Source organism: Thermobia domestica, chromosome 12, assembly GCF_964235325.1.
Source record: "Thermobia domestica chromosome 12, izTheDome1.hap1.1, whole genome shotgun sequence".
NCBI lineage: Eukaryota > Metazoa > Arthropoda > Insecta > Zygentoma > Lepismatidae > Thermobia > Thermobia domestica.
In genome coordinates, this window is record NC_137465.1 from 43,060,777 (window position 1) to 43,087,924 (window position 27,148).

The 27,148-nt window shown below is 37.1% G+C and overlaps 1 protein-coding gene across 2 annotated transcripts in view; it reads right to left on the minus strand.

Moving 5' to 3' along the window:
- Window positions 1-15,731: 15,731 nt before the first annotated feature.
- The window catches only part of LOC145666439 (clavesin-2-like), a 60,403-nt gene continuing 48,986 nt past the window's right edge, over window positions 15,732-27,148 (minus strand). For both annotated transcript variants that reach the window (XM_081733665.1, XM_081733666.1), the window contains exons 6-8: window positions 22,183-22,293; window positions 19,870-20,014; window positions 15,732-16,040 (exon numbers count right to left, since the gene is read on the minus strand). In XM_081733665.1, coding sequence (XP_081589791.1) covers window positions 15,853-16,040; window positions 19,870-20,014; window positions 22,183-22,293 — 444 coding nt within the window. In that variant the 3' untranslated portion in view covers window positions 15,732-15,852. The remainder of the gene's footprint in view (window positions 16,041-19,869; window positions 20,015-22,182; window positions 22,294-27,148) is intronic.

The window sequence follows — 27,148 nt, forward strand, 5'->3', positions numbered from 1 at the left end:
GACTGGAAACAGAACTTACACGTCATAGTATCAGGAATGTGGATACGATACAATCTCCTTTCGATCACTTTATGAGACCCAATATTCTTGAAACTATTTTGAAATGGACAAACAAGGAATGCTCTATTACATATGGATATAAATGAGCGTATGTTGATAAGGGTGAACTTCAGTGTTTCATATTGCTTCTTATACTGGCGGAAGTATAAAAAGCACTCAATGAATGTATTATACATTTGTGGAATAAAGAAGATGGCAGGCCTATTTCCAACAAATCAATGTGGAGAAATAGATTTACACAGATATCTTGATGTTTCTGGTTCAATGACACTCAACATAGAGGCAAAAATCATAGTTCGGACAAATTATTTCCAATTAGAGACGGTTTTGATGCATGTGGAAGTACGTTACAGGACGCATATATAGCGGGGTAACATTAGAATTGATGAACAATTAGTGTCATTTTTAGGACGCTGACCTCTCCGTCATTAGCTTCAGTGTTCTCAACGTTTTCATCATTTGGTTTTCACTCAATCCTGAATGGAACAGCAGAAGTAATTACAGATGGAGTATATTTCTTCTTGAACTAGCTAAGTCTCTAGCTACACAAAACCGACTTCGGCGTTCAGAGTTCCCGTGTATATCTTCAGAAGCCAATAAATATCGAAAACGTGGTCGTTGTCATTTCTATGAGCGGTATGTTATGCAAGACATATGCAAAGATGCGAAACATACGTGAATAAGCAACACTCAGCTATTCTTTGTGTAAAATGTGACAACGACTAAAACGACAGTGTAATTTTGTACAAGTTCTTTTGTGAGCAGTTTGTTTCTTGGAGATCAAAATTTCCTGAAAAAAAAAAAAAACTTCCCAGGTAAACAAAAATTTAGAAGAATCGAATTGTATGTCTAAAATAGGCAATTAGACTGGAAAATTCAACTATACTACTAATCATCATCCAAATTATTAAGTTTTCCTATGTGCATACCTGTACTTAATTTATCTAATTGCACTATGTTATCAATTTATCAACACATTAAGCATATTAAGAGACCAGAAAAGCTAAGTTAATAACAATGTATAAACAAACACGATAGAATGTAAAACTGGGCACCATTAAATGTTTTTATAAACACAGAAGGCTGTGTTTCTTCAATAAATAAAATGGGGTCACCAGTGACCCCAACGGTATTAAGTGTAATGAAAAAATTCCGGTAGTAGCAGGGTTAAAACGAACCAACCTTTCCTTTCATACGGCTACTTGCGCGGTACTTCATTCATCGAGTATCGAAGCAGGGGGTACGGGGGTTCACCCCGGAAAATTTTTGAAAATTAGTTTCTCAAAATCGTGTTTTAATGCTATTCCGACAGTAAAATTGCTAGTTCGAAAGTAGAGTAAAATCCCCCCCCAAAATTTTTCTCAATGGCGCAGCTTGCGCCATACATCCCCCCTGTGGGCGGCCCTGACTACAGGAGATGATTGGCAAACTAGTTGACACTGGAAAACTGTATGGAATGGAAATTAACATCGAAAAGTCGAAAGTCATGAGAATATCCCGTGGAAACACGCGCTTATGGATCAGAGTAGAACAAAGAGAACTTGAACAGGTCGATAATTTTAAGTATTTGGGAAGTATTTTGACGAGAGATTCTTACTGCACCAAAGAGATCAAGTCCAGAATTGCCATAGCTAAATAACTCTTCAAAAGAAAACATCACTCTCAACTAGCAGGCCCAATATTGGAATTAAGAAGTTGGTCAAGTGCTATATATGGGGCATTGGACTGTATGCTTCAGAGACTTGGACATTGCGGAAGTTAGAGAAGAAATATGTAGAAAGCTTCGAGATGTGGTGTTGAAGGAAAATGGAGAAGATAAAATGGACAGAGAGAGCAACAAATGGACACATCTTGTAAAGAGATTATCTTCTTCACACCGCCATAGAAGGAAAGATGGAAGGAAAGCGAGGAGTAGGAAGAAGAAGATAACTGATCGATGATTTGAAAAAAAGAAGAAAATATTTGGAGTTAAAAGAGGAAGGAAAAGCGAGAAATGTGGAACAAGCCTTTCCGGGGCGGAACCTAAGAAACAATATAATAATTAGTCCCAGGACCTGCCAACAGGAAGAATAAATAATAATAATAATAATAATAATAATACCCACCTAATATTTTATAGCTCATCGTATGTTAGTGTACGGTATATTTTTGAAAACGGTTTATCGTGTACCTACCAAAACGTTTAGCATTACACCACTGGTTACGTGCAATGATATCTCTTTTGTATTCAACACTTGACACTTCTTACATGGATACAATTATTATTATTATTATTATTATTATTATTATTATTATTATTATTATTATTATTATTATTTTGTTAAATTGTACATGAACAACCTTGGAAAACTTTACACGAATCTCATCCTTTGACATGCATATATTTATTTCACATATTCAAAGCTTTAATTAAAAAAAAAAAAAAAAGCATATCCGTCCTCTGAGAAGGTTTTCGTAGAAACTTGTGCAGGGAGCAACAAGTAAATAGAAGGACTTGTTTATAACTCTAACGTGTGACTTGTAATTAGATTTTGGAACGTTTGGTAGAAGCTTCTTCTACTACGAAACGAGGAAAGAAAACATAGAAAACTGTTTGAACAGAACTCAGCGAGGAGTTTCACAGCTCGTGTATAAATTATCCTATCTGTTTATAAGTACTTTCTGGGACAAACTTTCTGTTTGAGCACATCGTCGTAGAAACTTTGCAGTTTTACCTTTGTAACTTGTGAAAAGGCGTTCATAAAATTTAATAATATACAAATTGTGACTTCATTTATATTATTTCGTACGTTACAAACATAGCAATGAGAGTCTCTCTCTAAAAATGCTCGTTGAATAATTACTATTACTACACGTGTATATTATATAATGATTTCCTTAGTGAGAGGAAAAGTAAAACATGTGTTTTTCTTCGGTTTTCCAGAGACGGTTATGCTGTCTCTTCGGTAGTGAAATTTTATGTGTTGTATTCATATATATACAGTGGCGGATCCAAGGGGGGCTATAGCCCCATCATTGACGCTCAGGTATACGTGGATAAAATGAGCTTCATCCTGCTTTACACTCGATAAAGCGGCAAATTATGGTTTAGCTCCTTCCTTGATCATATCCTGGATCCGCTACTGCATATATATACTATTTTCATATTCGTATACAGTAAACTCACGATTAGATATCCGCGGAATTGGGTGGCGTGGCAACCGGAGATACGATAATTCCGTATATATTCCCCAAAATGTCCAAAAAGGGGTACAAAACAAGGCGAAAATGCTTTTGAACAATTTTTATTTAAGTAGGGGGTGTACCCATACAATTTTGACTTAATAAACAGTAATTTTCTGAACGTACAAATTTGTTACTTTTTTTACATATACACACGCAAATAAAAATCTATGAACTGTTTTTGTTCCTGCGTGTTACAACATTTCTTCTTTATTTGTAATTTAATTATTTATTTATTTTTTTAAGATCGTCGACAAATGGTATCGTACCGAGGTATACAAACTGACGATTACTCAGTGCTCTCAGGAGTCCCTGAGGGCTCAAACCTTGGTACACTTTTATTTTTAATTTTAATTAATAATATCCCCAATTGCCTGCAAAATTAATTCGGCTTACTAAATGCGGATGACCTAAAATTCGGAAGATGTTTAAGTAATGTCAATAACTCGGCATCTCTACAAAATGATATGAATGCTGTTTCCAAATGGTGTCAACTTGATGACCTGAACCTTAATGTAAATAAATGTTTTATAATGTCATACTCACGTAAGAACACCTCTAAAATATAGATCCTCTAACTATTGCATTGGCAACGTCAATCTTAAAAGATCGAGGAATTTAAATACCTCGGGCTCACCTTAGACACCAAACTAACATTTTCCAACCATGTTTAAAAAATGTGAGGGAAACTTACAGAAACTTGGGGTATACGATAATGACTGGAAGGGATTTCAAGAAACAAGGCACATTAAAAACAATATACGAGGGGGGACCCAAAAGAAATCGGATTGAAAGAGCGCTGCCGTTCCTAGGCGTAGTAAAGAGTTCTCCTTCCCAGATCAGTTGGCCAAGCGGCGTCTGCGTAGGAGGTTAACGTTTTATCGTATTATTGTTTTTCTCAACTATTCTCGTTAGCCGCCTGCGAAATCGTTATGGCAGATTCAAAGGAACAAGGAGTGTGTTTGCTTTCTACTTGGAAACGAAAACTTACCAAATGCTTCAACAGGCTTTCAAGAAGGATACTATGAACCTTACACAATTTTTTGAGTGGTTTGGGCGCTTTAAGTGTGGTGAGATGAGTGTTGAAGATCATGCTCGTTCTGGGTGCTCTTCATCATTTGGAAACGACGAAAATATCGAACAAATCTGCCCCAAAATCAGCGAGGATCGTCGTTTCATGATCGATGATATTTCAAAACAGGCAGGAGTGAGTTGGAGCTCGTGCCAGCGTGAGGTTTTGCAAATGAGACATGTTGCCGCTAAGTTTATTTCTCGCCTGCTCACACAGGAGCAAATCATTCGTCTGAATTTGAGCCAGGACTTGAAAAATCAGATTGAAAGTGATCCAAACTTTTTGACCAACATGATGACATTTTCCGAGAATTAAACAAAATCTAAAAGGAAAATGTTTTGATGTTGTAGAGGCTGTAAAACGCAGAGCTCATTGGACGATATAAAAGTTCCAGAGTTCCAGAGGTGCTTCAAACAGTAGGAAAGAAGATGGGAGAAATGAATTTCATTTAATGGAGAGTACTTTGAAGGAGACTGAAAGAATTTTGTAAAAATGTGTAAAAATAAATTAGTTTTAGAACGAAAGTCCAGTTCTTTTTGGGTCTTTCCTCGTATAACACAATCGTTAAATCGAAACTAGAATACTGCAAGCAAAAAATATGTCTATAGTCGCCACAAAATATGAATGATACAATCAAAATTTGCAAGGTATTTAGTTTTCAAGAAAACAGGCTGTATCCCTCGACAGCAGAAGAAAAGTTCTGTTACTCTGCCTTCTATGTAAAATAAAATAAATAATAAAAAACGTGTCGCAGTTACTTGAACTCCTGAAATTAAAATTCTCAACGTCAGAAGACGCCCAGAAACTGGCTTATTTCACTGTTGAAGTTTAAAATCCAATATAATGAAAAGCTCACCTATTTGAAGCATGTGTAATCTCTACAACAAACTATGTGTGGTTGATCCAAGTATGTATATATTCAGAATGTCCGTCACTAAATTTAAAAAGGTGGTAAATTCTTTAAGTGTCAGAATCAATGATTAGCCAGTCATTAAAATCATCACTTATCTGTTTATTCTACTGTTATGCGCTTATCTGTTTTTGTGAATACTGTAAAATTCGTCTCAATAAATAAATAAAGACCTCCTATTAGTTTGTCGATATAGTTCGTGAGAAGTTGAATACATCTCCATTTCAATTTTGGAAGTATGCCACTTATGATATACCAGGTATATATATATATATATATATATATATATATATATATATATATATATATACCATAAGTGGCATACTTTAAAAACTGAGCTGGAGATGTATTTTACTTTCCATTGCATTAATCTTATTATTAATATTATTTTAATGTGAAAATGTAAAAAAAAAATATTTTTTAGTATTTTTTTTTAAATCCATTTGAAACGAGTTCTATATAAAATGCTGAAACTCATATTTTGTGTTCTGAGCTCATTTAAATAATGTATGAAGCACACTTACTAGTTATGCCATTACATGAGAAAGCAAAACATGTGACATGTACACATGATTTCCCCAGAGTTCCCTGTGACCATTGACAAACACATATCATGTGTATAAATGTCACTTTCATGCCAAATGAAGCATTATTTATGATATTTGATATTCATATGGTATCACATCATGTAACGTAGTTGCTTTTAGATTTCTTTTCATTCAACAATTGGTTTCATTGTTGAGTGTAGTACCTATTCAGATCTTTAAAATAGTTCATTTTCTAAACTCGATTTGCCATTTTGCTTGGGAGGTCAATATCATTAGCAGTGGCAAGTATGTTCATTATTGTGTCTTGCTGTTGTCCCAGTGTCATTTCCCTTCGTTTGTACTTTTTTAAATTTCACTTAATTTAATAAAAGTAGCAGCATGTGTGTTATCGTTAGGAATATGTGTGTCACCGTTAGAAGAGCATAAACAATGAGTATATGTGTAATCGTTAGGAACATGTATGTCGCCGTTAGGAACAGGTAAACAAGGAGTAACTGTGTTATTGGAAGGAATGTGTGTGCGTGTCACCGTTAGGAGAAGTTAAACAAGCAGTATCTGTGTTATCGTTAGGAATATGTGTGTGTCACCGTTAGAAGAACATAAACAATGAATGTATGTGTTATCATTAGGAATATGTATGTCACCGTTAGGAAAAGATAAACAAGGAATATCTTTGTTATCGTTAGGAATGTGTGTGTGTCACCGTTAGGAGAAAATAAACAAGGGTTATCTGTTATCGTTAGTAATATGTGTATGCCACCATGAGGAGAACATAAATAAGGAGTATCTTTGTTATTGTTAGGAATGTGTGTTGTGTCACCTTAGGAAAAGATAAACAAGGAGTATCTGTGTTATCCTTAGGAATATATATGTGTCATCGTTAAGAGCCTGCCTTACTAAAAATAATACGAAATTTATCATTTTTCTTTTGCTTGATTATTCATCAGTGAAAGGAGATAATGAAATGCAAGTTACCACAATCATAGATAATGCTATTCTACAACAGAAAATACGAACCTGAAGAATGTTCAGTGTTGCAATCCACAGAAATTACAGTGTTGCCAGAAAAACAATTTCCCTAAAATCTAAGTTAAGATAGCGAGTAGAGGAACAAACTCAACTGCATTTGGTTACGTATCATATTGTTTTGGTTTCCTGTGGACTACTTTTTAAATAATAATTGTATTTAGTTTGTAATAAACAAAATAGATTTAACATACAGTTATTAAAACTAAATAATAATGTTAATTAAAAAGTAGTTCACAAGAAACCAAAACAATATGATACGTAACCAAATGCAGTTGAGTTCATTCCTCTACTCGCCGTCTTAACTTAGATTTTAGGGAAATTGTTTTTCTGGCAACACTGTAATTTCTGTGGATTGCAACACTGAACATTCTTCAGGTTCATATTTTCTGTTGTAGAATAGCATTATCTATGATTGTGGTGACTTGCATTTCATTATCTCCTTTCACTGATGAATAATCAAGCAAAAGAAAAATGGTAAATTTCGTATTATTTTTAGTAAGGCAGGCTCTTAAGAGAAGATAACAAGAATAGATACCATCTTCTAGTTACAATCCAACTTAAATTTCTTGACGCCTGGCTTAACCCAATGGTGTTCAAGAACGATGTTGCTGGATTTAGTTTCAAATTCAAATTTCAAACTACAATGAGGTTACTTGTTTGCTCCTCAGTGACTGAAAGGGAAAATGTCTTAAGTACAATGTATAATATCTTTATTTGACGTTTTGTTTATACACGAAACACAAATGGCAGAACGACTCAAGTACTTCCAACAAAGAAGTTGGAAGAATAAGCTCTGTATTAGATTAACTTCTGTATGAAGAAATGAACATATGATAAAACGTGAACCACTGGACGCAGAATTGTGCTGTTTTCCCTGCATGTTTAGAAACGATTTTCTTTTCTCCTAAGCATACGCTAACATTCCAACACGAAAAACTTTTTGACTTAAACGTTACAAGGTGTGAACTGGTACTGTAGTTTGCGAGGTACCAACGAGGGCTCAGTTCGACACTAATGCTTACCAGGTTTTTGTATGCTTTGCTCTAACTCGTGTTAATATCGCCTGGTTGTTAGCTCCATTAAAGTTCTGTAACAGATTACAAGTCCTGGAACGTCACGCTTTACGCCTTGCTTACCTCCCTACTACCTCACACTCCAACGCAAGAAGTCTTATCGCCGCACCGATATACCGACACTTCTTCCATATCCCTACCGCCTTCGCTCTCGTTATATTCATTCACCACCGTATCAGGGACGTTCATCCAATTCTCTATAAACTTCTCGAGCAGACTCTAACCTTACAACTTTACGGTTATTCGCCAGTCGACCATCTTCTTGCAATTCATGAACGTGAACAGGTCAATAGATTTCCATAGCCCTCATCGTCGCATTTATAGTCGTCATCCATACATCTATAATGCATGATCTCATTACTGCACCTCTTCGTTTTTACTAACACGGTTACAAGTGTTTACACCCACTCTCAGTAGCCCCAGAGCGGAAGAAAACACCCTTGTTTAAACTAATACATCTCTTTGTGTTTTGCTCATTGTACTTCACCTCATCATTCACTTCATATGCTTTCTCATAACATTATTATATCTAAATAACAAGCATGAATAAATAAATAAATAAATAAATAAATAAATATAATAAATCCTGGACCCATGTCAAATTCCGTACTTACTATTAATTCGATGCCACTGGCCCAAGAGTTGTTCTTTAAAAAAAAAAAAAAAAAAGTTTGAGCTGGACTGAATAAATATTGTCTTTTTCAGCTGAATAAAAATTCCTACCTTTATTATTACCAACGAACAGCGTACTTTTTAACACAATAGATAGTAGTTGTCTTTGATTTTCTCGAAGCCGACGCATGGGAATTTAGTCATAAAAGCATATATATATTTGTCAATTCTGTCATCTGTCTATTAATACATTTATCAATTTTGGACATTATTTTAGTTAAAGAGAAATTAAAGTTTTAGAGTTAATCCTAAATTTGTTTTGTTACTCTGTTCACTGTTACCTTACTAAAGACGTAATGAAGATATTGATGGTGGTATACTTCAGTACCATTTGCATCTTAAGAGGCCTTATCACTGCGAAAATAAAATACCGCTAATTTTTACAGTAATTATGTGATATCTTCAAGTAGGTAAAAGAAAATCAAAATGTGGAACAAGATTGCCCTAAACAATATTATTTTGCATGTGGTATCGTTATCATGAGTCACCTAATAGCTTTCCATTTACAGCCATTTAGAAACGCGAAAATAAATGTGGATTTTCTAAATGGATGGAAATCAAATGCAGATAAGTGAGTCGTGATAACGGTATTTCGTGATAACGGTATAATATTGTCTAGAGCGATCTTGTTTCACACTTCGATTATCTTCTATCTATTTGAAGATATCACATAATTACTGTAAAATTAGCGGTTTTTTAATTTCGCCGTGATGAGACCTCTTAATAGGTTCTGATAAAATACCAATTTTTTAAAGATTTACAAACAAATTCGTTTCTCTCGAAAACTACACTTGAGCACATGAGCTTGTACACTGACTTGCATCGACTGGTACATGTTTTTCTTTAATAAACTTTTCCCCGCTAAATATTAGTAATTGTATATAATTATCTTCTTTTATTTTGCAATATATCACTTCTGTTACTATGGTTATGTGAATAGTGTACGCCCCTTTTGGCGTGAGAGACTCGGGTTCGATTTCCGGCGGGAGCTCCACGTTAAGCTGTAGATCCGCGGCTCATATAGCCTGGCTGCTAAAAGGGACGTCAAATTAAAATCTCTAACTGAAGAAAAATGCATTTAGACCTTCTTTTCTTATTCTTCGATTAGTAATCTCTTGATTGCATTCACGTAGTTTTCTATTCTTCTCTCTCCTGAACAGTGGCTGGTCTTGCGGGAGGTCACATGGGTACAAATTTAAAATTTCATGCCATGAGCTAAAAGAAGGAAGCTTCATACTGCTTCATAAAGTTGGATACAAGTAGTTCTTTTAGTTTGCAGCGCTAAATTTTACAGTTTTATTTTCATGTCATATCCTCGAGAACCGCCGCTGATACGGTGTCGTCTCACTTGCGACAGTCCTATTAGCAACAGGAACTGTTAACTGTCCTATGAGCGACCGATTCGATCTGATAACTGCGCTATGAGTCACCGATTCGTTCATACTAAGACTATGGAAGAAGATAAGGTTCTCTCTCTTTAACTTGTTGCATGCTAATGTGATTTAGAACCTAACAAAATGTACTATGAAAAATTTCACACTACCTGAATTTAATAAGTGAGAATGCTCTCATTACATTAACAATCTCTTATACGTTTTTCCTAATATATTTTTGAATTAATTTCTATGAATACACTGACTACATCAAGGGGGAAACTAACTAAATATTTAGAGCAGCTCCGCTTTTGTCTATGATTCTAATATAATTAAACATTTCATGTTAAAATGATACGGAGCATAAGTTTAGCTTGAATATGTTTATGGCATAAGAAAGAAATCAGAAAGAGGTAGGGACGCCCGAAGAAAACTTTTTGGGGAGGGACATCTCCATGGTTGCTATATCACGTCTGGTATATTACTGTGCTTAGTGAGCAATTAGATTTGAATCAAATTAAGTACAAAAAGCAGAGTTTTTAAAGAAAAGGGATGTTACAACTGGATTTTCAATAATTACATAAGAATATACTCTTCATGAAAATATCCCTGTTGTCTCGTTAAGTTATTTGATATGTTTTATGTCAAATCTAACTCAAAATTAAAATATTTTATTTGTACTCACATTAGAGGAAAAATATATTTGACGAACAGTATCACTGACACGTACATATTTCATACCAAGGTTGTTCGGGCGCTAATAACGCCAGAGACAAACATATTTCGAGATGGAATCATATCGTCTTCCATCATCGCAATGTAAATGAATCGGTCGCTGGATAATTACATTATTTGCAGAGGGGAATGGAAGGCTGAATAATATTTGTGAGTCTCTGGATTGTCCAGAAGAAGGACATTTTTCTTATTTGTTGGCCTTACTTTTCCGATAAAAAAATTAATCAAGTATCGAACTCATCGCCGTTAAACCAACTGCTATCTGTAAACGTCCAATGTGAACTAGATGCAGCACCATCTAAAAGCTTATCATATATCTTCTTACCGGTAATATAAAGTACAGTGGAATGAAAAAACTTGATGCACTACTGCTGTTATTGTTGTTAATTGACCACGTTCAGTATTGGATATAATACTTTCTTGTTTCGTACCCTTTATGGAAAGAATCTTGGGTGATTTATTAAAATATGATTATGAAAATATCTGTTTCATCCATGTTTTTTGTGGTGTCTGGTACTTAACTATTTCTTTGTACAAAGCTTATAAACTTTCAAAAGAAACTTTTACTTTCGTCAATTGTAAGTAATTACAAGATAACCAAAAAAGTTCTTGCCATTCTAGAGTAGTGAGAAACAAAGAACAATACAGTGAACGGTACGTACTCCAGGTTTCGAAGTAATCTATATTAGTATCCAACACCTTTTTCGGAGTATGTTTAGTACAAGGGGTCCAGAAGCACGTAAAAAACACAAAATTTACAGGAGAAATGAATGATGCAAGTACTTAGACGTAACATAACGTAACCAAATCTAACCTAACCTAACATGAACTAACCTAAGCTAACCTGAACTAATCTTAAACTTACCTAATATTATACAAATAAGCGAAATTGTATCATTTTTGGGAAAATTATGCGGGATCCCTACACTAATTTAACACAATCTAACCTAACCTAACCTAAACTAAACTAACCTAAGCTAGCCTAAACTAACCTAACCTACTCTAAACTAACCGAATGTGAACAGAAATTACCAAAATTGTAACATTTTTTTAGGGAAATGAGCTGGACCCCTTCTGCTAAACATAGGCCCCTTTTTCTAATGTTCTTGCAGATGCACAATACCCTGGTGATAAAACCGGCGGTTTGAATACAAAGAGATCCCTGAGTGCGTTTCACAGGTCTCCTTCAGAGAAGTTGTTGAAGGGTCTCCCGGGTCCTTTTTGTCACATGTGGCTTGGCATTGTCGTGCAGGAACAGCACACTCTTGCGATTCACCAATGCCGGCTCCTTCTGCCGCAGTGCACGGTGCACCTGTTTAACTGCTGAGAATAGAGGTAAGCGGTGATGGTCTGACCAAGTTGAAGAAGCTCGTAATGCACTACTTGCCGACAGTTCCACCATACAGAGAGCATAACCTCTCGTGGGTACAGAAATGATCTTGAGGTGTAAGGAGCAGAATCACAAGGCGACGACCAATGTCTGGTATGCTTGGGAGTGTCATAGAGTACCCACTTTTGTCACCAGTGTATACCGAGCAAAGATGAGTGTGTTCAGGTGTCGAGTGAGCAAGGAAGACAGCCCGTCACTCGTTGATCCTTGTTGGCTACCGACAATGTGTGGAGAACCCACTTGTTTAACTTGTATAACTTTCCTATTCCATGCAGGTGCAGTCTGACTGTTTCAACGTAAAATAGAACCTTTATGCAAGTTTGAGACACGTTCAACCACTGTCCTCCTAGATGGCTGTTTTCAGGGCTTCATCATCCAATATATGTGGTCGTCCACTGCGAGGTTCTTTCGAAAGGCTCAACTTCCAAACGGAATTTCTGGAACCAATGATTGACGGTGCGTTCGATCACGGTATTCTCCCTATATGCATGCCATATACGACGACTTGATGGAGCAGCTGACAGTCCTACTTTAAAGTCATACAACAAACACACGCGAAAAAGCTGTTTCGATACCTCCATTTCTCTTCGACAGTGGACGAGCTATGACTGCTGTATGTGAGCAAAGTGCCTGCATTACTGAAAGTCAATGGTCATTCTAAATCTCGATCACTTGGCACGTACATGTGCCATTTCATTTCCTCTCTGTAAGCGCAAGAACGGCAAGAACTTTATTAGTTACATTTATTTTCTTCTATATAGTACTAGTTTTGTCAAATTCAATCCCGCAAGAAGTGTTAAAAATCCAGGCAAAGTGGATATCTATTCACTTTGCCCGGGTAAGTCCTTTTTTTTTCTTTTCAAAGAAATACGTAATTCTTATTAACAGCATATTAGTATTCATGACCAGAGGAATTACAAATGCCAGTATAACTTACAAGACAAACAGACAAATTATTGAAATTTAAATTAGGAATATATTGATATATAAGAGTTTGCCCATTTTTTTTTTCAATACGCGTTTTCCCGTTTTTCACACACCATGTGTTCCATGCCACTAGCGAAACAATTTGCGATGACAAATGAAAGTCACTTTCCTTGCTTTTCACATATTTCTCGCCTGGCGTGCTACTGTATGTAATCCAGAAATTATTAACATTATTCACTTTACCCGAGCTATTCGCTTTGCCCGTCCTTACTCTAAATATATTTTAATCACGGCTTTCATTTGGGTGTTTTTTCCTTCTATTACTCCCTCCATAGTCAATAGTGTGATTCCTTTGGATTTCATAATGTGACCAATCATCCAATGTATTTTATCTTCAATATATTCTTTTTCTCTCCTGCAGTTTCCAACACTCTTTCATTTGATATCTTATCGACATTTAAGCCTACACGTCCACTAGTACATATGAATATTTAAATCAGTACGTTTACGAGTCATGTGTAGTCATTAAGTGCTTATTATAATTATTCTACCATCATTAGCTGGTCACTTGATACAAAGTGAGAAGAGTCCGTTTGGTACAGCCCTGAGTTCATCCCTTGGTCTTGATATATTAGGTTAATGTGACTGAGATGTTTGATTTTGCATCTGGTGACAAACCTCCTCAGGTAAAGCAATCAATGAATGGCCCGAGGTCATATGTACAACGTTACTAACTCTGTATACAAGGGTGTCCACAAACGGGTTTTATGGCGCAGTTTGAAGCTATGGGATTATTTGAGGGAGCCATAATGTTTCATTGAAAACAGTACTATCAAACTGTAGAATAATGAATTTCTGGGAAATGGTAAAATTGTTGAGTGGGGGAAAGGGCCCACCTCTGTCTGTACATGTTCAGAAAATAGTCTGAGGTGACCAGTCAGTCAATAGGCAGTGTGTTGTTGAACAGAATTGTGTGAAAGTAGACCATGGAAAACATCACATGTGCAAGTAATTTTCCTGTACGAGTTCAAACTCGGGACATTCTACACATCTAGATGCTAAGAACATCAACAGAGCATTTCGATCAGTGTTGCAGAATGAAGTATTTCGACCGTTACAAGAAGTAAGAATTTATATCTCATACAAAGTGAATAAATATACACGTTCACCTTTCTTATATATTATTTAATTGTTTTTTCTATGAAACAAGCATAAAAGAATAGTATTTTGTTTCTTCTATCACATTTTTTTTTTTTTGAAAGTTGCACAGTAATCGTTACATACAAAATTTTTACTATACACTTTAAATTCTATAGTAAAGTAACACCGAAGAATTGGCAAGCGCGCTGCAATTTTTTTTATATATTCTACAAATATATTTTAAGAACTGGTGTTACTATGATTGATCGTTATTCCAGTTTTATATTAGTTTTGGTATTTCACTTCCAAACTACACAGTGGTAAAAAGGCAGAAAGGCAGTGTCCATCTAGTCGTCTGTTTACAGCCCTCAAAGTAAAAATGGTAAGATATAGAGATATCGTATATGGTCTTCTGATATGGACTCAGCGTCCCAAGAATATGTACCATCTTCTCTGCTATTCCTCTATTGTAACCAGACGTGGTAAAAATATATCGTTTCCAGATTCAATATTTATCGAGCAAAAACGGCGAGACTTGAAGAAAAAAAAAGTTTGTGGTGTCGACCTAGTGTTCAAAGAATAGACCCTGACTCTGCCTTCATCGCTGTAGTAAGACCGGAAGTAGTTGAAATTGGTAACTTCGTGTTTGAATAGCAAAAACGGTAACGCAAGCGGGGGAAAAGGTTTTTGTTACGAATTAAGCGTTCTGAACAACAGATTCCATCTTCGCTTCTTATCCCTCTGATGGGCGGTCACGGTGGTTCAGTGGTAGAGCGCTTATCTTTGATACGTGGGGCCCCTGATTCGATCCCCGACCAAGTAAGTTTGTGGTGGACAACATCATGTCCGTGTCTTTTCTCGGGTACTCCCATTTCCTCTTACTTTCTCATTCTACCAGTTCTTCCATCATTCACTTGCTTTAATCATCGTCTACTGAAACCGTGGGACGTTAAACTCAAAGATTTCCTATTTTTCATTCGTCTACTGAAACCGAATGAAATCTACTTACAAATTCCGGTTTCGATACTGGTGTTCTTGGAGCAACAACGGAACTTTTGATGCCGATTCAGGGTCTGCAGAATATTTCAACCGTTATACTTTGAAATGGAATGAAATCTTTGAGTTTTACGTCCCACGATTATGCCGACGATTATGAGAAATGAATGAAATGGTCGAATGAAGAAAGTGTGAGGAAACGGAAGAACCCCGAGAAAACCCACGCACACGGTGTTTCTCCACCACAAAGTCCACACGGCGCGAGTTGGGATCGAACCAGGGACCCCAAGCACCGGAGATGAACGCTCTACCACTGAGCGACCGCGCCCCCCATGCCGTTACACTTCTATTGAAATCGCAAATGATAGAAATTCACTACTTTTTTAAAAAATATTAATTCATATAGAGCAAAATCTGTTAGAGATAGCGAAAAGCAGCTTTACACATGTGACAGTCATTGTCTCAAGAGCAAGTTCCATTTCTGTTTCTTTCTCTATTGATAGATATACCATTTACTACTTCTGGTTTCAATATTGACTCACCATAGTTTTGGATGTCTATCATAATTTTACAACACGAAATACAAAATCTACCGTATTCTACTTATCACATATTCCTGTAATTTAACACCTAAGAATGATAGCATGTTTGTTTTTATAAAAAAAAATCTTACATTGCATTTCAATAATATACCTACTTAATCCACTATAAATCTAGTACTTCAAATTCTAGTAATGCATTGGGACACATGTCCCTATCTTTGTCTCGGAATAGATCATCATCATCATCATCGTCCAATAGTTTATCCCATTTTATAGGAGTATCATCCTCTTTCGATTTCTTTGGTTTTACTGTAGACTTAGCATCAACACGATACCCGTATGTAGAAATCTCTGAAAAGAAAATTTTAATAACTAAATAAATTATTAGGATCATGCAAGTGACATTTACAAGATAGTAAAGTTAATAATGTACGTATGTTACCCCACTTGAAAAGTCGTGAAAGAAGGCGAATTTTTGAATTCGGTTTTTTGCAATACATATCTAGAGCAATTAACTCGGCCGAGTACGTTCCTGGAATCGATCCGTTAACATGTTAACGGGAAACTGTTACTTTAACGGTTGATAACTATACCCCGTTTTCACTGTTGAAAGGAATATAGGTAACGGCGAGCATGGACGGGAGGTGAGGTTGCCTCAAAGCTGGGGCACCATGCCTGCAGAGCATGGGAGAACTGACTCACTAGCAGGTTCGACTCCACCAGTAAGTAGGTAACTGGTAGGCACTCAGGACTTCGGTCTGGCCGCGCAATGGGCGTATCCCACTCCCTTAGAGAATAAGTGTTACATCGCTAATGTGAGTCAAGGTTAAGGGACAGATCTTGACAGTATACTTCGTGCACGAGGACTAATTGTCCACATAGAGGAAACACGGGCCGGGTGTCAAAGTTGACGGAACCGGTCCATTAAATAAGCCGAACGGCCGCAGCACGTCCTGCCAGTATTACAGTAATTCTGTGATATCTTCAAATAGATAAAAGATAATCAAAATGTGGAACAAGAGCGCCCTAGACAATATTATTTTGCATGAGGTACCGTTATCACGAGTCACCTAGTAGCTTTCCGTTTACAGCCATTTAGAAACTCGAAAATAAATGCCGGGTTTCTAAATGGCTTGAAATTGAAAATAGATAAGTGAGTGGCGATAACAGTATCTCATGTAAAATAATATTGTCTAGGGAGGTCTTGTTCCACTTTTTGATTATCTTTTATCTGTTTGAAGATATCATAGAATTACTGTAAAATTAGCGGTATTTTAATTTCGCCGTGATGAGGCCCCTTAAGCGTGGTAAGTAGACCACTAGCTCCTAATGTTGAAAGAAAGGTATATAATTGCTTAACGCTGTAAGTTACGCTTTGTGCGGTTACGTGGCAGCAAACCATTCTTCAGCGGTAGACATCAACCGGGCGAAATTATAACTTGTAGGCGTGATATTCTTTGTTATCTTTAGTTGAGTTTATTAACTATATGGTTTGTTTTTTATGCTATTTTAAAACAAGCATTCTATTAATGAACTGTAGGGTCTAGGCTATGAAAGGTTCTAGTCAATCAGATTATACCCACTGTATTAGATAATGTGTGATTTGTGTATTGACTTGTAACATCATTGTCCTCAGTTAGTTTGTAATTCAAGGACTTTTGCAATTGCATCACGATCCCGGTTCAATACGGAAAGTTCTAGGCCCTCATCGGACAAATTCAGGACTTTGGGTACCAAACGTATGCATTTAAACCATGCAATTGCGTTTCTTAATTTGCTCTTTCAGGGCCCAGTCCCGCGTTCGATTCCGATTAGTGGTTGGGATTCCATTTTGGATCGGATCCAGTGGTTTATAAATTCAGTGCTGAAAAGAGACGCTCAAGTCCAATCACTCGATGAATCAATCAGTCAAGTAAGTTTACTCAATCTTTGTTTATTTGGAATTAAGGGTGGTCAGCAGTCCCTCTCCCATTTTCTCACGATTTTCAAAATACGTCGGAAATGAAATTAAAATAATACAATTTATCTGCATACTTCATTAGTATTTGGTATTACTTAGTGTAATAAATTGTATTGTCAATAAATACTCTCCATTTGTCAAAGAAATGAAATGAAATGAAATCTTTGAGTTTTACGTCCCACGGTTATGCCGGTTAGGCTAAAGGAGACGGCCATTTGTCAAAGAATACGTCGTCCAATCAATTTAGAGGATGAACTAAACAAGAACAAGTACCTTCTTGGAAACATTAACTACGTTAATAAATATTAATTTCTACTTAATAGGTAACTACGCAGAGAAATTATTATACACTGTTAAACATTAAAAATTCAACACCAACAAGGAGAAGAGGTAACAGATCCAAATGACAGCTTAAGGTAGAAATGTGAAGTCATTACATTTTACCTTTCTGGGTGATGTGTAACACCCTCCCAAAAGCTTAACGGGAAAACTAGAAGTCACTATTATGTTATTCCACCATGGGCACTCAGAATGCTTGCGACACGACGTAGCTTGCGAGAGAATAAAACCTTGGATAGTTTTCAGTAGTACGGCGAGGCATGCGCCTGCGACACGTTGCCGAATCTTATCAACTGTACCTGAAGGAAGTCTCTGCGGTGTGTGTGGCGTTGTGCAATCCTGCACCAGGCATACCATTAAGCTCTCTCCACTCCATTTAGCTCTCTGTACATCATTGCGGGTACAGACGTCTTTGGTGTTAATCTAAGGGCAGCCGCACCAATGGATTCCATGAAAGTATGCCCTTCCCCCTAACACCTGTCAGACGGCGTTGAACTGTTTGTGCAGACACTAATCGCTACGTAGCAATCTCTAGTTCGTATTCTGGAAGTGGCCATCCGCCATTTAATCTGCCATGGCCATCCGCGTAAGGAGTCTGTCTTCTCGGTCCATGACATGATGCAGTCATTGGAACCCTGTGTCGTTGTATATTGCCTTCCATAATAGTATCGCCATAGCTTCATTCCATCCAACACGAGCACCAAAGCCGCTGAAGGACGATATACCATTCTTCCACAATTAGAGACGGAAACTTGCCGTAATTGCTACCATATGAAGTATTGTTCGGCTTTACAGACACGCTCACGTCATACCAATATTCGATCACTATTATACTGTGACTGTCGCTTTATCTTTGGTTGCTGCTACGAAGACGTGCCATACATACGCACGTGCAGCGTCGCAGCAGTAGTGCTAATTATTGTTCTCTTTCCATCCTCACCTCCGAAAAATATAGACTTTGAATGTTATCAACGTCCGGCCTTTTGGTCGGAGATTTCTTGCCTTGTGGGGCTCAAATAAATCACTGTCGATCGATGCATTACTGTTTCATGTTGAATAGGGCGTTATGGGGAGCACATCCTGCAAGGAATGGAGAGGTTTATCCCACTCTCAGATTTGCGGTCTGCATGGGCCATTGAATCCGGTTGTTTAAGTAGTAACTCATCGCCGATACTGGAGATGCCGGTAGGATTTCCTTGCTAGAGTCCCTTCCACTCGAAGATATAACTTGGAGGTGGTCATCGCATCGCACGCCACTACTTCACTTGTCAAGGCAGGTCGTGTTAAAATTTAAGAAGGGTGATCGCAAACTGGAGTGTCCCCTTATATATTCTGTAAATGTCGGGTTTATCCTAATACTCCTTCTTGATATTGCATTTTAATGCTCAGCAGCGTATTGTTATTTAATTTCTGTAATTTCTTGAGAAGGAGGGAAACACGAATAACATGATTAATACTTTAATGTATATTTCCAACATTATGTATATCTAAGTTGTGGTCCTACAGTTTAGCACGAGAATCGAAACACATGCACTGACACCAGGAACCAAACATGCATCTCCCAATCTAAAGAGAACAAATTTAAAAATTAATGAGATGGGAGAGAACCTAATTTGGTAAAATAAATCCACTATAATCTACGTATAATCTTAAAACCTACTTTTTGAACAGATGATTTGGTTCCATCTGATGAGGAAATCTACAAACACTTTTGACTTGAATTGAATACCTAAAATTAAAATTTCAGATCTATTTACGTCAAGATATAAAAGCAAAGTGAAGACAATTAAACCACTTGATAGTTTCTGATTTCTTCCAGAATATCTTTTACTAGTACTCCTCCTTTTCTCCGAAAAAAAAAGTACCTGTACTACTTTTTACCTTTAATTGGTTCTTCCATACTCTGGACATAATCCATGTACCATGAATTGTCAAAACCTTTTACAGTACCACCATAAATTGTTGGAAGTATTTCAGGTTGAATAGCTTGATCAAAATTAGCCATTTTAGGACCATGAGGACAAATCTGTAAAATAAATTTTTAAAAATTTAGTTTTTAGGTGAACTTGTGGATTAATGAAAACTACACTTTAGCTGGGACTAGAGGTATTTGGAGGCAAACTGTGCCTATCTACTATACAAAGTAAAGTAAGTCTTAAATTTTCGCTTGTTAAGAATTCAGTTGTTACCATTTAAACATGTAGCAGTCAAACATTGTAAAATATGAACCTAAAACTTTAAATTTCATTTCCTGAGAATCAAATTATCTTCTTCCCGTCAAAATTGTCATGAGAAAGCTATACGTACAAAGTTGGTAGCATGAGCTGATAAAATCATTATTGGAACAAAGGTTATCATTACTCGACATAAGTGTCCGTTTATCCGCATACTCCTCTGAAATAAATGAACCGTTCTTCACGAAATAAGGCATGGTGGTTCGAGAGCGTGCACTGAGTGTCGTACGGGGTTGTATGTCTAGATCGGATATTCCATTGAGGAATAATAACCAAAAAACGGGATACCCACAGGCTTAACATTGGAAAAACATTTGGCGCGCGTATTCTTATTGTAAACAATGGAGCAGAGAATTTTCATCATTAGAAATATAGCAAGCCCTTGTCGTTTTGTTCTGTGAACATACTTTTTCAAAGTGAAGTTTTTCTTTGATGGACTTAGGCATTCGTTTCACCGGATGCTTCTCCGAAATGCCTGAACCATTTTTGACTAAACTTGACATGGTGATTCGAGAGCGCGCTCTGAGTTACGTTAGGGGTTGCATATCCCAATTGGACATACCATTGAGGAATAATTGTCGAAAAACAGAAATAATCAATAAAGGTCGGTTCTGTTTATATTGGGCTTGTTTAATTGCTTCGCTCATTTCCTGTTAATTCTTCACTTACTTCCGCCGACAAGATGGATTGTTATGTTAGCATAGTGTAAACAGATAGATGATCATACATTTATCACTGTAGCCGGAAATTTATACGAAGTTAGGGGACTCGGCTCAAAATTCCTTATCATCATTATTTCAAAGCACCAATGCATAATCCGCTTCAAATTAATTTTATTGCGCAAGAGTATGTTTTGCTAATTAAGATTTGAACGCATAAGATTATTCAGGTACGATTTCAAACGTAGACAACGCAAGTCATGGAACACAGAGAATAATAATTTATTAAGTTGTGGGTTTTGGCACTCCTACAAAAGGTTATGATCTGTATTTACTACAGCGCTCGAGGGTATCGCGAACTATTGCCATCTGGCCAGACGAATAATACAACTGTTCACTCCTATCAATTCAAATGTGAGCACGAAAAATTGAAAACAGTGAATTTTGTGAATGTGTCTTCCCTCTTGTACAATTTTGGAGTCGCCACTGACAGTATCAATGTCCTGTCAGTGTTGGTAAAACAGCTGAAATAGCGATCATCTAAGTATCTCCTAAGATGTTTATTTTACTTTATTTTCTTATGCAAAATGATAACTCTTCGGATATTTCATCAATGAAATGAATTTAAAGCCGTAGAGAACTATGTTCGATGAATAGATGAGGTACAGAAATACAGATGTTTTATAGTTCACAAGAAACTCTGCGTTGAGTATACGCTAGTGAGCAGGCGCATTGTTATGATGAAATTACCATTATCTATTTGTTAGAACTCAGACTGCTTACGACAGATTGACTTACGTAAACGTCATACAACCACATACAGATCTTTCTTTACTGTTCTGCTGTCAAATATGAATTCAAAAAGGATATTCTCTTGAGAATCAAAGAAAATTTATGACTTTTTCTTTGGTGCGATCTTGTCGGATTTTCTTCAATTTCGGTGAAGAAGGTAACCCGGCTTCCTCGGTTAACTTGACCGATATCATCGTCGTTCTTATTTTTGTTCACACGCTAACTCAGTCACTTGAATTAGTCGCTGTGCGTTGAACTCACTTTCTGCGTGACAATGCTCCAGTCCACACATCTATTGTTCCACTGGACCCTCCGCAACAACAGCCGTATGGACTGGAGCAGTGTCATGCTGTAAGCGATCTCAACGCACAGCAACTGCCTGCAACAAAGTGACACAGCTAAACGGTTAAACCTCAAACATTATTTCTTCCATAGAATGCACTATAATCAAATGATAATAATGTAACAATTTTACGTAATTGATATAATAGTGAGGCGACATTACTTACCCGGCTTTTCAGTTTCTTTGAAAGAAAAGGCTTGAATAATTGGTACAAATTATCGAAATAGTTTGGTGTATTCAGACCATGGAACTGCTTGAAGCGAATTGGATATGTGTCCTGTTAAAAGAAAGCAAAAGAAAATACACGTTCAATAAATCTAACATAGATATAACATGAATATTATGTAAATATCATAGTATTAATTAAGAAAGATATAACATAAATGTTATGTTAATGATATTAATCTGAAAAGATATAACATGAATGTTATGTAAATGGTATTAATCCAAAAAGAAATTTTAAAGATAACGTTTCTGGAAAGTTAAAATTGAGATTTTATTAATTATTTTTTTCTTTAAGTGAATTCGTCAACTAGGCATCAGGCCGAATTTCAAGGAACAACAAGCTAATTTTTGAGAAATATTGTACAAGTCTTTTTCCAGCAGCAGTTCTTTGGTTCTTCATCTTCCCCCATATTTTTAAGGAGTTAAGTTTATCAAAACTCCTTTGCATAATTACCCTATCTGTGCATGTGTACTACCTGTTTCAGATAGGATTGCCGTTGTTTATGGTGGCAAAACACAGAACTAAGAAGTAAACAGAACGCAGCTAATACGTGACAACCCGCTCGTGATTCAGTAATCTGCAGTGTTGAAAACTCAGTACGTTTTTGCCGAAAACATGGCACGTTCTTTGTGGAAACAAGCATGGTTTAAGTTAGCGTAGGAGTGTATATGTATGGGCATGTGAGTGACAAGGATTGTGTGCTTCAACTGCTTTCCCTCCCTCTCTCTCGAAGTCTATCTCAATTTATATTTCTATCCATCTATCTATCTCCCGCTCTCTCTCTCTATTTCTCTGTGATAGTCACAGAACTCTCAAGCCGGGGCTTGCTGCTAATGTTCAAATTAACGGCGGATGCCGCGGAAATCGCTCTCTCGTGAAAGCTTATTACGGCTCATACAATGAAAATAACACAGCATCCCTGACAGGAATAATTAACCCGTCCTAGTGTACATAAGATTTCCTCCTCTCGTTTAAAAAAATAACTCGAGCACTACTTGCTAGGGCCTACTACATGCCAAAAAAACAAACTGCAGACGAATACAATTATGTTTGCGTATCAGTTACACAAAATCAGAGCACAGTTTCTAGGGCTGCGTGTGAGAAAATAACGTCATAGTTGAAATGAAATGAAATTTTGAGTTTTACGTCCCACGGTTATGCCGGTTAGGCTAAAGGAGACGGTGATAATGAGTAATGAATGAAATGGTGGAATGAAGAAAGTGGGAGGAAACGGGAGAACCCCGAGAAAACCCACGCACACGGTGTTTGTCCACCACAAAGTTCACTTGGCGGGAGCAGGGTTTGAACCCGAGACCCCTAGCACCAGAGGTGAACGCTCTACCACTGAGCCACCGCGGCCCCAACGTCATAGTTATAACAATGCAATAACAATACTTTTCATGACGTCAACATTTAGTTTTATTGTACATTACCAAACTGCAACATAAAACACGTGCAATTGTTCATAACAACTAATAAGAATTTCATACCTAGCTTTGCTTTTGTCCCAATGTGTCATTGTTTCATTTTTTTTGGGGGGGGGGTAATAAGTGACAACGAATATTAGTGTCGTAATTCGATAGCGAATCATTTATTTCTATGCCCTTTTTCAAGTTTATATGCCTTCAAAATAGTACATTGTCATTATATTACTAAAGTATAGTTTCTGGCGTGAAGGATGTCTTGTGTTAAGCAGAAACAACACCCAGAGTTCAAGTAATTTCACTCCATGAACTAAATTTGCCTAAGAAGCCTTGAAATTTACAATATTTTAGGTAATATCAGTGCATCATGAAACATCATGTACATACAAGCCACGACACTGTCATAATATCAAACCTGACGCTTTGTTTTAGGTTTTCATTTCTTTCTGAACTTTAGACATCAGGCACAGGCAGGGAGATGATGGGGGAGGGGATATTGGAATGGCTCGATCGGGTCAAGTTTCGAACCCGGTGTAAGCTTCGGATTCGCCGGGAATCGAACCCAGGACCCCTCAATCTGTAGTCAGCGACGCTAACCCGGAAAATGCGACGCCAAACTTTACACTTCATTGTATTTCCTAGATGGAGTCATTCAGGTCACGTTTCGGGTTCTGTCGCTGCGTCACTTACGTGCATGTCAGACCGGGTTAACGTAAGTGACTCATGTTCAGGTCTGATTTATCACTGTTTTTTCCTCCCCAGTTTTAAGACTACGTATCCTTCGAGTTTCTATTTTTAAATATACTACGCAATAGTAGAAAAATTACCTCTGTCTGACATATTGCTTCGCATTAGATGTGGTACAATGATCCATTCAGATGTTCGGAAACATACTTAGGCCTATATCTAGGCCGAAGTGTCCCCCGTGGGTGAGTGGTAACGCTCGATGCTTTGTACTCAAGGGATCCTGGGTTCGGTTCCCGGTGGACTATAGGGTAAGTCCGGTCCTTTGAAGCTTACCAGCTTATTTAGGACGTTACTAACAACTCAGTCACGCAACATAGGTCGTTCTGCCTCCAAAGAAGACAATTCCGAATAAATAAAAAAAGAAAGAAAGTCCGGTAAACAGGAACATGTTTCTTTATGCATAATGTTGTAACGGTTGTTTAATTGCATACATTTGTCAATATGAAATATCAGTTATAGGGCTCTTTAGTTTACTTAATCTATTGCAACACCGGTACAAGCACATGCATATCCCCCATAATTCAAATAACATTACAAGTTCTTCCGATTCTCCCCGGCATGTCTGGAAAAAAACATATGATCAACCTTAATCACAATTTTTAACTCCTTTGCAAAGCTTTTGTTCTTATTGTTGTTGCAAAAGATTGTTGTTTCTTTTGCTAATCTGTAGAAAATTAGCAACAGATCTGGTCGTTGGGACATACATTTCACATTAGGAAGTATGCAATGCTTCTGTATGCGAGTTATTTTACTATTTCAGCTATATTCACCTGTTCACTTCTTTGAACACTTTCTTTCTGTCTTGTCTCTCTCTTGCTTTGTGATGATCAGATGCGCAGCTAGCACTAAAGCCTAGAGAGGGCTAGGATCCCGCCGTGGTGTAGTGTATGAAACACCATCTATTAAAGGAGCGACGGAGAATATAGAGAAGATAGGGGCCTACTGGGATATAGACGGGGTCGTGGGTCCCGGCCCGGGTAAGGTACGAACTCACGAGAGGATTGGAGGAATCTCACCCATTAAAAACTTCATAAAATGTTATTTCTACTTTATTTCCACTTGAGAAGAAACATTCCCCCCACTTCCCTGTCACCTAGGTTTGGACAATTTCGCATCCTAATCCCGGGTCCAGCATAGTAACAATAACCACAAAACAGTAATAAAGACTGAAATACTGAATGTAAGGTTTTACATTTCTGTTTTTAGTATAGATGAAAATATTTGTCGAACGGTACCCAGTTTGTATTGGGTAAAACTTCAATAATCTTTTGCAATTATTTCCATGAGTTCTTTTTTCTTAACTTTTGATTTTCCTACTTGGGATTAAACTTGGATCTATGTGGGGCATAGCCACCTCTAGAACCCCCTTAGCACCCCACTAGTGAGGATAAATCCTTTACAACTCTACATTTTGTTTTTATGATGTTCTTACAACAGGATTAACAAAGGTATGCATTAGGATGCCTAAGTGCTTACAGCAGGATTCCTAAAGACCATCAAGACAAAAGAAATTCTTACAACTTTATATATATTTATATATATATATAATGTTTTTAGGAGTATGTTATAAAGTTTCAAAATGTAGCACGTTTCATAACATGTTCCGTGCCTTTTGTTGGAACGTGACGCTTTGTTCAGTTTGTTTTCGATATTGTGCATTAGCAACACTCGCCAAGACAGAGAAAGACGGCGAATGACTCACTGTTGACAACATCAGCGCCCTCAAATAAACAACGGCACTCCTGGATGAAATGGGTAGTATGTCCGGCAGAAAAATGTGGCGGAGGGCAAAAAATAAAAACTACCGTATTTACGCGTGTGTGCCGCGCGCCCGCGTAAGCTGCGCACCCCCAATTTCTGGAACGTTAAAATTGAAAAAAAAAAAAAAACTCGTGTAAGCAGCGCACATCAATTTTCTGAAAAAAAAAAAGGTACAATGTATTTTTCATCCTACTTTTAATCATTAAAATTGTTATACACAGAGACAATCCAACAATACTGTGATTATTAACAGAAATCACTCCCGTGCCTAGCTTTCTTCGTCGCCGAGGAGCTGGAGCACGTATTACCATCGGACTAAATAAAGTCTTCGCTCCCATCGCTGGCATTGGAAATGCAGCATTTTTTAAAGCTGCGGACTGCAAGATCCTCTGGCATTGAATTCCATGCTTCAATAATCCATTCGCACAAAAGGCGAAGTGCAGGTTTCTTAATTAGGCCAGTTGGCGTAGTTTCGTGTACTGCAGTTGCCATCCATTCAGTGTACAGTCGCCGCAAGTGGTTCTTGAAAGGCCGGTTGATGCAAAGAGGAAAGATGAGCTGTAACTTGTCATTTTATATCAAAAAATTTTCTACTCTTGTAAAATTACTCACAATATTCCAGTATTAGGTTAATAAAAACTCCCCATGATTTTAAATGCTTGGTGGCTCAGTCAATTCTACATTTCCTCGTGTATGCCGCGCACCCTGTTTTTTGACTTCGTTTTTGTGCAGAAAAGATGCGCGGCATACACAGATAAATACGGTACTTGATCATCATCAGTTTTGGTCAGAATGTAATGAGTGAAAAGTTAAGAATCGAGTTCACTGATATATATGATGTTCAAACTGGAAATGTTAAAAATAAACAATTTCCGAGTTTAACATTGATCACTCTAGAACAAAAACGGAAATAGATAGCGGAAAGCGGTTTCTTGCAATCGATTAAGTATCCCAAGAATATATTTGATTTCAAC